General features: G+C 32.8%; 1 protein-coding gene across 2 annotated transcripts; it reads right to left on the bottom strand.

Moving 5' to 3' along the window:
- On the bottom strand, nt 1-12111 carry Uvrag (UV-resistance associated gene). 2 transcript variants are annotated; one of them, XM_089711632.1, is made up of 10 exons: nt 11848-12111; nt 10620-10767; nt 7678-8783; nt 7199-7382; nt 6239-6411; nt 5123-5343; nt 4292-4456; nt 2702-2819; nt 1392-1481; nt 1-866 (listed from the first exon to the last, which is right to left on the bottom strand). In XM_089711632.1, the coding sequence occupies exons 1-10, from the start codon at nt 11920-11922 to the stop codon at nt 363-365; spliced, it is 2784 nt and encodes a 927-aa protein (XP_089567758.1). In that variant the 5' UTR covers nt 11923-12111; the 3' UTR covers nt 1-362. The 2 variants fall into 2 exon arrangements, with proteins under 2 accessions (XP_089567758.1, XP_089567759.1); XM_089711633.1 differs by having other exon boundaries at nt 7214-7382.
- Between the last annotated feature and the right edge of the window lie 230 nt (nt 12112-12341).

Raw genomic sequence — 12341 nt, 5'->3', positions numbered from 1 at the left:
TCCTTAGAAAAATAAAGATTGTTTCACAAATACGTAAGAGAGAACAAACTATTTCTACTCTAGCATGGTTTTAACTTTATTGTCTTGCTTTATAATTATTGCGATTAAATGATTATTTATTTATTACTCAATAACTCATCATTTTTAGCAATATTGAATCATCATGCTTGTTTCACTAAAAACAGTTAATTTTATTGTATTTTAGTATCAATTTTCATTTAAATTTAATAATTCTGCTTTTACTAACAATTCCAAGCAATTTTTGTTAAATTTTTTAACAATTTTCCTTTTTCTGAACATTATCAAAAACAATTCTGTATTATATTTTCAAAAACCATTCTAAAAAAAATCCGTAAATAATTTCATTTCACATCACTATCCAATATGGCCTCCGCACTAGGAATCACAATAACATCCCTCACATCACTAGCGCACGGCGCATCACTATCGCACTTTACACATACACTTTCACACTTTACACACACACCTTCGCACTTTACACATACACCTTCGCACTTTACACACACACCTTCGCACTTTACACATACACTTTCGCACTTAGTGTCCGTATTCATGTGTTTCACAACATCGAAGCTCTCTATATTTTTATACTGTCCATCTTTAATAGTGCAGAAATTATTTATTTCCGTGCAAATTTGTTTGACGTCAATTTCGTCAGCATTATTGCTTGATATTTTTAATAATTTCTCGTCATCGCCGAGTGTGAAAATCACTTTTTCTTCTTGCATTTTCGATATTTCTGAGTCGGAGTGATTTTTAAAGTTGGTTGTTTCGGCTAATTTCATGTTGTATATGTTTGACTCGCTGCCCATTATCGATGTTGTTGAGGTGTTTAGGTGTAACTCCTGGAAAGTTAATATATAATTATTATTTCAATTATTTATACAATTCCTACTCATATTATAAATGCGAAAGTTTGTGAGGATGTGTGTGTGTTTGTTACTCTTTCACGCAAATACTACCGAACCGATTATAATGAAATTTGGCACACATATAGAGGGTAACTTGGATTAACACATAGGATAGGTTTTATCCCGGAAATCCTAAGGGAACGGGAACTATGCAGGTTTTTCTTTGAAAACGCGGGCGGAGCCGCGTGCGGAAAGCTAGTATGTATATTATAAACGCGAAAGTTTGTAAGTAAGGATGGATGTTTGTTACTCTTTCACGCAAATACTACTGACACGATTTTAAAAATTTGGTATGTTGGTAGTTGATGACCCAGAATAAAACATAAGCTACTTTTACGCATCAAAATAAAATTGTTGTAGTAATATGTTGTTTGCTATTAAAATTACTTTTATCTCCCTTCTACACTGTTTTAATTATTATTATATATAATTATACATTTATTTACAAAAAAAACTTACTCTATCATCGTGATAACTGCCGACGCTTCTAGAATGTTTGTGTCGTTTTTCGTTCAACATTCTATGTGCTGACTGGCCGTCCACACAATCCTGAAATTTATATTAGTAATATACATATTAAATCACAGGTTTTTTAAATAATATGTTTCTTGAAAAATAATTTAACCAACCGCCTAAATCTTAATAATCTCAAATGTAATATTTTGTTTGTTAACGACATAAACACTGTCGTCGTAAAATCGTAAAATCTGTCGAAGTGAGAACCGATTGAGTAGAAATTTGCTATACAGATTATAAGACCATAAAATATAGATTATGAGTGAGAGAGACAAAATGAGTCAAAACTGTTTGGTTTGTAATTAATAAAAAAAATATTACAAGATTTTGCAGATATTTGTATTTTTTTTATTAAATTAATTAGAGTGAATGTTAAGTGACTACCCAATAGATTACATAATATATTGTACATTACGATGTAATTATCCGCAATTGATACATTGCACACAGTATTACCATCCTACAGTAGTGCGACGAATGTACTTGTGCAGAGAAACGGAGGGGAACTGGCGGGGGTCGGGCAACGCGGGCCGCGTAAAGCAATCACGCTGAGATTGCTTTACCTATCGCGAAAGGACGACGCAGTCGTATTTTTTGTGTAATAATTTTATTATACATAGGTACTTACATATTCTATTATGGCGCGCACAAACTGTTCCGTTTACGGATGTAAATCTACATTGAAATCCCAGAAGGAAACAATATTTCAGAAAGATTGTATTAATTGTATCTGTTGAATTAAAATCAAAGCTATGTATATGTTGTCCTCATTATTTCCTAATCAGATTGTACATCCCAATGCGAATGCATTACTTAGTTAAATGTTATAATATACAATTAAGAACATCCAAAAATAAAGTGTCCACGTAAATAATATTTAGCAGTGCAATATCTGTAATTATATATTTATGAAAAAATAATTACATCAGATTTAATAATCGCAATTATTTTGAATGTACATATGAAATATGAATAAATGATTTCATCATAATATTAATAATCACAATTGTTTTATTTCCCATTTGTTGCAACCCTAGCGTATTTTCGTGTGGCAGCGTAAGTACCTACGCTGGCGGCGGCATCGCGCGACATCAAAGGCGATTCCTTACTGTAGGAAATAATATTGTAATACTGTGCATTGCATCTGTGTGTTTAGCTGTTTTTTTGCATTTAAAACGAAAATTTTTACCAAATAAACAAAAAAAAAAACATTATAGACTGTAAAAAAGACATTTATTTACTCTAAAACCCACCTTAAATCTATTAAACTGTCTCCCACATCGTCTCTCACAAGCCACAAGACTCCGCAGTGACTGCGTACGCGCACACTCAATAGTCCCGCGGGATCCGAATAGCTTTGATGTGTCCGACCTATTAATTAATTAATTAATTATTAATTAATTAATTAATATTAAATAAATAAATAAATAAATATTATAGGACATTATTACACAAATCGACCTAGTCCCACAGTAAGCTCAATTAAGGCTTGTGTTGTGGGTACTAGGCGACGATAAATATAATCCTAATACTATTATAAAGGCGAAAGTTTGTATGTATGGATGTTTGTTACTCTTTCACGCAAATACTACTGAACCGATTACAATGAAATTTAGCACACATATAGAGGGTAACTTGGATTAACACACAGGATAGGTTTTATCCCGGAAATCCCACGGGAACGGGAACTATGCGGGTTTTCCTTTGAAAACGCGGGCAAAGCCGCGGGCGGAAATCTAGTAATTATTCATTGTTATTATTTGTATAAATTTTTTAATAGTAGCTGTGCCACGCGGTTTCACCCGCGTAAGAACCAATGGGCAAAATCAAGTATTTGTATAGCTAAAGCGTTATTTTTAACCGACTACAAAAAAAGGAGGAGTTTATCAATTCGGCCGGTGTATTTTTGCTAAATAAACTATAGCATTGCCAAGTATTATGAAGTTTAAGCGAGCAGGGGATAATATATTCAACCGACAATCTATACATATTTTGTGCCTTTTATATACGAATAATGCTATGTTTTCCGTTCATAAATGCGGTCGTATTGGTATGTAGTGATAATATAGAATGTGTAATTTATATATTATGTTAGTATATATGTAAATTTTATACTGTCAACATTTTGATTTTGAGTTACTCTAATAAAAGACTTCCACACAAAATGTCGTTTCATTTAAGAAGTTCCAACATTATAGGTCAAAAGGACTAATAGATCATCAATGAATCAAGGCACAGTAGACAGCTATCCTATAATAATATTAAAAAGCTGAAGAGTTTGTTTGTTTGTTTGAACGCGCTAATCTCAGAAACTACTGGTCCGATCTGAAAAAATATTTCGCTGCTTTTTTTTTTAATATCTGATTTTTCTTGCAATCTGCCTGAAAATTAGGCATTTAGCTAGAGGTTTAATGAAGGTAAATTAAATGACTTGAATGGTAATCCTGGCAATCCTGTAAATGAATTTATATTATTTTAGTCCAATGACCAATCCATTATATTATGCTAAGACCTCATATTATGAGGTCCTGTGGGGCCTTTCTTTTAATTCTTTTAAAATGTCGGATTTCCGTATCCATCAGATTACAGGCAAGTGCGTTTGGATGGTTTTTCAAACGTTTTGCGTAGCTTTTCAGCCTTGTGGAGATCTCCTGTTTCACTAGGGGTATATTCAGGTCACGATGTAGTTGGTTATTTGTGACATACCACATTTCGCTGTTAGATAGCCAATTTATCGAGGAAGGCTATAGGCTATGTATCATCACGCTAAGACCAATAGGAGCGAAGCAAACCGGGTAAAACCGCGGGGCACAGCTAACATAATATATAGAAAAAATACTCACAAATTACACGGTGTTATAAGCAATCGTTGCAGATTAGACAAAGTAGGTCTCATATCGTGAACGGCTAAACCCCTTCCCCATAACAACTGTGCTATACACTTGTTTAGCAGAAACATCGCATATCGGAATAAGGTCACGTCTCCACCGCGAGCGAAGAGAGGTATACTAGAAAAGATATAATATTTCATGTTATTTATTTCATAATATTGACAAAACAGTTTAATATTGATAGTATTGTTAGAAACAAATCCCCAACTGGCAACCCAAACCGAGGGGGTGGTTATAAAAATGAGTTGAACAGCGGATTTGACACTTTGCATTTGGCTCTCGGACGTAACGGTCGTTTTTGTTGTGTTAATTATTATTTTTAGTCGATTATTATTTTATTGTTGAAGGTAGACATATAAAATCATTTTGTAAGGAATAAAACCTTTCTAGGTTGAATTTAAAATCCCTAAGAGTATAGTAATAGGCGACGAAAATAATATAGAATTAACAACTATTGAGCCGATTTCGTCCAATTATGTATCGAGTCCGTCCACGGTCTTCGAATAGAATAGAATAGAATAGAAAACACTTTATTGTACAATGCACACAAAAACAAAATTTACAAATATGATGATTATACTTTTTTACATATATTTTTTTTTTGATGGGCTAGAATAAATATTTTTTCTTAAAAAACTGCTCAAATAACTTCAATTTGGTCTTGTCAGCCCCTTAACGAAATCTCGATGAACTATAGGTTGCAAACCTGCACGGGTCAATTAGACACAAACTTTAATATATAATGATTTTTTTTAATTCTTTATTTCTTCCACTATTACTCACTTAGGATCAGGTAAATCCGGGGTAACATCCAGTATCTTGCTCGCAGATCCCAATAACGTGATTCTATACCGCAGAGGTTGGTTAAGAACCGCTGCCGATAGCACAGTGGCTTGTGCCACAAACCCGGCGGCCACACTGTCGGGTACCGGGTTCGATGATCGCGTGTCGTCACCGCATATTGGTAAAGGTACATCGCATATTGTCCAGGTTGTTGCGTCTTTCTGTAAAAAATAAATATAGTTTAAAAAAAAAATTGGTTGTCTGTAAAGCTGGTTTACTGACGATAGTTGAACGTAACAACGTCCGATTGTGCTTCTTTGTCGCTCGTTCCGCGCTCTCGCTCGCACTTCAAGCCTTACATGGAACGCCTCAGAGCGAGGTAACGCCACATAAGTCATGTTTTTTCGAGCGTACAGCCGGCTCTATCGAATTATAAGACGTTGTCACGTCAAAAATTGTGAGGTGTAAAACTACTGAACTGAAATGAGTGTAATTGATTATAACCCGGAAAACTATAAAATACTACTTGTCTGGATATTAAATCTTCTGCAAGTTTATTGGTCTTAGAAGCAAAAACTGTTGAGCTGGTTAGATTAGAATATAATTAATACATAAATAATATACGTTGATAAATAAATTTGAAGAAAAATATGTACATCTAGCTTCCGCCCGCGACTCCGTCCGCGCGGATGTCGGTCTTCACGTGGATGGTTTATTTCTCCATTTTGAGTAACTCTGACAATGACATCTTATAAAAAAAATTTTTAATCACATATTTGGGTTTGGTATCGATCCAGTAACACCCTCTGCTAAATATTTTTTCAATATTTTCAACGTACAGAATTGACCCTTCTACAGATTTATTATATGTAATAGATTATATAAAATGCAAAGCAAACGACAGTTGCATAACGCTGCGTGCGATCGCGCAACTATTTCAAGTTCTACTACTACACATAATACGATATTTTCTACAACTTTTTTTTATATTTTCATCCAATTCTACTATATTACCTGCTGTATATAAAATTTATCCTGCAAGTATAGCAACAAGTCACTGCATATATTATTGAATCTATTTTATAGCTATTTCCTTCAACTGCACTGTATTATTACCTGTTGTATATAAAATATCTTCTGCAAGTGTAGCAACAAATCGCTGCGACAGTTGCACAACGTTGCGTGCGATCTTGCAGCCAGTTCTCGTAATGCTGCGCACGATTCGCGCATTTCCCTCAACGCTTCCGTTCTACGTGATAGTGTGTGATAGTTCGTCATTAGTTCTGAACCTGCGAATGATAAAATTATCTTGAAAATGTTAAAACAGTAATTTATTGATGAACAATAATAGTAATTTTGTAACTACATTCTTGCAAATAAATATATTTTGAATTTGAATGGCTGTTATAAATTAGACAAAAAATGACTATACTTTGTAAAAAAAAATTACTCTACAAAACGTTTGGTTCAACATTTTTTATGAATAAATATATTATATACTTAAATCTAATTTTTTTAAAGGATAGAAAAAATTCGATCACGTGGCTGGATTCGAACCCGCATCCTTCCGCCACGCTGGACGGACGCATGACCAATGCGGCCACTCGTGATGCCGCCGGGGCAAATTTATTCTAGACTAGTGGTCCGCCCCGGCTTCGCCCGTGGTACATATTTCGCAATAAAAGGTAGCCTATGTCCTTTCTCGGGTATCAAAATATCTCCATAACAAATTTCACGCAAATTGGTTCAGTAATTTAGGCGTGATTGAGTAACAGACAGACAGACAGTTACTTTCGCATTTATAATATTAGTATGGATTATAGATTTAAATCATCAAGAATTCCAATAATTACTCATCTATAAGCATTTGTAAACAAGGTTATGATAGTTTACCCTAATACATTGAGTAAAGTAGAAATATAAACCACTAGGTATTTGTTTATGTTTTCTCACCAAAATAACCATCTAAATAGTACTTCAAGGAATATTATAATTCATATATTTTATAATATAGATTTGGACACATCACATAACATCAAATACCAAAACCCCCTTTACAAATATTTTTGCATTTACCATTGGTTAACTCACCTACATCTTGATTCTCTTCAAACAACTTAGCGTGTATCTCTTTCAGTCTTCTTATGTTGGCCAATTTGCTATCTCTCTCGTCTGATAGTATGAGTCTCTTGAAATGTAGTATTTCTAACTGTTTTGTTAACCTTACGTGCTCCGATCTTTGGTAGGGAGATGGCTTTGACTGAAAATAGTTTATTTTTGACTTAACTATCATAAAATAATGTTTTTTTTTACCTGAGTATGTAACATAGAATACTGTAACTACTTTTTTGAAAGTTCTTGATGGAATAGTTTTAGCACGTTTTAGGCATACTGTGTTAGTCAGTTTTTTATGGCGTAATACAAATTAATGATAAAAAAATTTAATGTCAGAATTTTAAGAATCAATTGATAGCAAAAATTATTACTTATAATGATAAATATTGGGCCGGATATACCATATTTAATATAGTCACCAAAAAAAGCAAAAATCTCACCTTGTACGATAACAAATCGTTTAATTTCAAAGTCAATCTCGGCCCATTTGAAACGGGCGACCGTTCTTCCTTTATCCTACCATTTTTGACACTTAAATCAGTCTGTGACGAAGATTTCTGCAATGCTTCTTCATCAAGGCAAGAAAATAGGTTCCTCTGAGATTTGCTCCTAGCTTTTAGTTTTTCTTCAAATTCCGGTTGCGTAATTGTGTCCGAAAGAGCGGACTTCTGGTATATTCTTTCTTTAATCTCTTGGACAGCTTCTTGACGTTTCTTTATAGCGTATTGTAACAAATGTAAGTTCTGCAGTTTTGTCGCCGTGTAGCTCGGCCTTATTTCCGATTTCAGGAAATTCAAGGCGAGATATCGATACTTGGGCACACCATCCGTTTCGTTCCTTAAATCATAACTCTCCGCTGTTTCGCTCAAATCAATCTTACTAGATAATTCCTCTTGAGATGCATTTATATCACAGTTAAGTTCACTGGTCCTAAATTCTTTAACATCTAAATTGTCCGGTGAATGCTCGTATATATGATTGGTCTCTGGCTTCTTTCGTTCATTACTATCATCCCTTCTCCGTTGAGTGGCCGCTATGTTTAAACTTGAAGACGCTCGTAACGTCGGAAAGTTCTGTTTAAATCCTTTATCAATTGGACTATGACTTTTGGAGTATTCTTTATCTAATTTCTTCGAATACTTCCCAGGCGATAATGACCGAGAATCTTTAATTAATTTCTGACTCTGTACGAGTTTGTTTTCGAAGGTTTTAGATACGTTAGTATGTCCAGATGAATCGGACGACAAAGACCCGTGTTCAATCTCATTTTCTGGCGGTATTATATCTAATTTGAGACTTTTGTAGGAACAGAAATAGCCCCCATGCATTTGGAATACGAGCGTGTTGCTTTTGAAGCAATCAGAGTTGAAATTTAAAGCTAAATTGGCCCCAATATATCGAAGACCACTGAAATATACCCCCCACGTTTGGATGACTGTATCTTGTATTTGTTCGCATTTTTCTTCGTCATCTTTACATGGGGGCGATAATATATGACACCATATTCTTATCACAACATTGGTTGACGACATTCGTTGTGTTATTTCTGGAAATAGAAAAAAAGACTCATTATTAAACAAGATAAGTAATAAATACACAGTATTTTATATATTACTAGCGAGCCGCCTGCGGCTTCACTCGCTTTGTATACCCAACAATTGCAACACCTTCTGCGAGAACCACTCGATCTATTAAAAAAAGCGCATCAAAATCCGTTGCGTAGTTTTCAAGATTTAAGCATACATATAGACATAGGGACAGAGAAAGCGATTTTGTTTTATACTATGTAGTGATATAAATACATCCTTTTACAGTCATTGTACTTATTAATGATTTGAATCAAGTAGTTGTTATTGAAACTATAACATTGTGGTTTGTGATACATTACAATAGTAATCATTCAACAGCTACAATGTATGTGTATATTTTGTAAAGAAATGACGTGTCATACAACACAAATAGATCAACATAAACATGTATTATTTGTGTTGGGAATCTCATGAGATTAAATAATATTATGAGCATGTCATTCTCTTATCAAGATAAATAGTATGATACAAGTCGTTATTTGCAAAGAATATTACGAAATGTGAATTGTGATAACGCGATCTATATTATATCTTTGTTGATGACATATTGAGATAATATTGTTGTAAAAAATTTTTTGAATACATATAAAAATTAAAATAAACACATTTTACCGATAATTATTAATTAGATTTATTAGGCGGCAATTAAGAGTACCACCTGTTCATGTTTATACACAATTGATACTAACACATGTTCTATTAAGGGCTAATAAATGATACTTAAGGCCGATTTTTCAATGCTAGGATAAAACTTATCCGTCCAATAAAGTATTACAGGATAATATTAAAATGTCACGTAAATTGTCAAATACGGGCAATTAGAATACGTTTTTAAAATGGTAGGTTTATACATTATTCGACGAATAAGTTTTATCCAAGCATTGAAAAATCTGCCCTTAATAAATAAATATATGAAGATCATTATGATAGATGGAATGGCATCTTGGTTTATTTTTGTAATTTAGTGTATTGATAAGTTTTTCTTTACCAAAATCAATATAAATATTTGATACAAATAAGAAACTATTAAATAAACTAAATCCAAAGTTTATTAAATATAATTCAGTCCAGGAATGTGTGTTAGTGTTACAATATGACTCATCTATAGATAACTGTGTTAGAATGTAGGTCAAAAGTTAATTTTATTAAAGGATTTATTTACTCGCACAGGAAATATGTCAAACAATATTTTCTATTCATTTGTAAGTTTGTGTTTCAATTATTTATCTGTATAAAATGTATATCCAGTTAAATTCTCATAAAGCATGTTTAGTTATCAGAACAATTTATGCAACTATTTAAATATTGTATTAAATTTTAAATATGCTTTTATAAGATTCACCTGTATGTTTGTATGCATGTAGATGCTCTTTTAGACTCTAGTTTAAATGGACAGATTTAATTCAAACTCTGTACACTAATCAAGGATCAGTGACAATACAATAATTTCATGAGTTTATCATATTAAAGCTTTTTGCTTTTAAAAGGTAATATTTCCCTTAAAAATGTTTAGTATGTTTACTATTTATGTGACATATGATTATGTAGTTGATATAAGAACAATATATTTTTTGTAAGTGTTAGCCAAAATATACTAGCTATGCTCTGCGGTTTCACCTGCATGGCTCCGCTCCTGTTGGTCTTAGCGTGATGATATATAGCCTATTACCTTCCTCGATAAATGGGCTATCTAACATTGAAAGAATTTTTCAAATCGAACACGTAGTTCCTGAGATTAGCGCGTCCAAACAAACAAACTCTTCAGCTTTATAATATTAGTATAGATTCAATACCTGAGTCAATCTCCTTCCACTTAGGGTGGGGGGATGATATCCGCTCGCTCGTGTAGAATGGCGCCGACATAGTCGTGTGATGCAACGTCAAATAGTAACTACATTGATATGTGCACCATTCCGGTGGCCTTATGTTGTAGCCGACGATCTGAAATTGTTTAGTTTAATTAAATGTATTGCTTTTTGGTATTGTTGTTGACATTTGAGCGTAAAACCATCATGGCTTCGATTCACGGTGGAGACGAAGAAAAAAAATGTCTCTGTTTGGCTGGACACATGTAGTAAAAAATGTGTTAGAAAATATTCTTAAACACACAACACTATTTAAAAATTTCTTATAAACAATAGTCAATATTATTGGCACTCTTAATAGATAGTTTGATAGAAGAAAGCCAATTAACAAGTTCAAAACAGTCTCTTAATCTAGCTGATAATATAATCAATATATTATTATAATTATAAACATTCAATCATTTAATAGTATTTGAAACTGATTTTTATCTATTACTAGCTGCGCCCCGCGGTTTCACCCGCGTAACTCTGCTCCTATCGATCTTAGCGTGATGATAGGCCTATAGCCTTCCTCAATAAATGGGCTATCTAACACCAAAAGAATTTTTCAAATTGGACCAGTAGTTCCTGAGATTAGCGCGTTCAAACAAACTCTTCAGCTTTATAATATTAGTATAGATTTTTTATATTTCATTTCTAATAATTGTTTACTTATTTGGAAAATTACAAACTTCCTATTAAATCAATATTTTTATTACGTCATGTTAATGACATGATGAGACAATATTAATTGTAATATTTAACATAAATTTGGCCCAAATTGACTAATTTATTGAAATGCATTTAACTAATGCTTTCTGATGCAGATATAAGTGTTATAACCAGTTAGGAAAAACAAATCTATGTGAATTATTTTTATAACAAAAATATATGCTATAATAACTTTGTATTGTTCTTTTAGATCTCACAAAAAGATCTTAACAATGAATTTAAATACAATAACAGATTACTTAAGAAATTTTTTTTTATATTACACATGAAACAATTTAGATATATTTTCAAGGGGAAGGAATTTGAGAGCCATCTTCACGTTTTTGACCCGTGTTATAGGCGGTTCTAAACGTCATCACCAATGTAGGCGTTTGTTAGTAAATTTCCGAATGTGTCAGCGTTATAATTGATTTTATTAATACATGCAAATTTGTGACTTCTTTACCTGAATTAAACTTCTAAGACGAAGCTGCTGAGTCGTTAGAGGCGTCCATTCCCTGCATCTTGGTCTCCCAAACATTTCTAAGCTTTTTTGCGACACAAATAAGGTCTAACTTATTCCCATGATCGATAAAATTTACTCGATCAGAGTGAGCACATATCTTATCTTTTCATACATAGGATTGAAAACTAAAATTTCGTAATTGGAAAAGAATGCACTTTTTAACACAATAAATAAATAAAATGCATTGTTCAGCTGACTTCATCTTTCATTTTAATGGACATCTGACATTTATCACGTTATGTCAAATCGACATTAACTTCTATAGCGAATACAAGGCTTTTTGACAATTCAAAATGAAATGAGTAAAATTACAGGATAAAATTATTTATAAATGATAATTTTTAATCAACGATGTTTTAAATTGCTGGTCAAACTGAATTTTATTTCAAGTTTAGAAACAAGGGAAAGTTATCTAAAAATTATTTTCATGAAAC

The sequence above is a fragment of the Colias philodice genome, chromosome 27 (assembly GCF_061535455.1).
Source record: "Colias philodice isolate Cphi_HAF_F1 chromosome 27, ilColPhil1 Martin Lab GWU primary, whole genome shotgun sequence".
Taxonomy (NCBI): Eukaryota; Metazoa; Arthropoda; class Insecta; order Lepidoptera; family Pieridae; genus Colias; species Colias philodice.
Note: the sequence above shows the minus strand (reverse complement) of the source record. Positions and strands in the feature narration are given on the sequence as shown.

What these genes read in the sequence shown, in the direction of transcription:
- Uvrag (XM_089711632.1), bottom strand. Translation starts at nt 11,922, where the DNA reads ATGTTTGGGAGACCAAGATGCAGGGAATGGACGCCTCTAACGACTCAG. An exon ending in CTTATAACACCGTGTAATTT is followed by an intron (nt 2,820 to 4,291) that starts GTGAGTATTTTT and finishes ATTAATTAATAG; the next exon opens with GTCGGACACATCAAAGCTAT. An exon ending in GCAGTTATCACGATGATAGA is followed by an intron (nt 867 to 1,391) that starts GTAAGTTTTTTT and finishes TTAACTTTCCAG; the next exon opens with GAGTTACACCTAAACACCTC.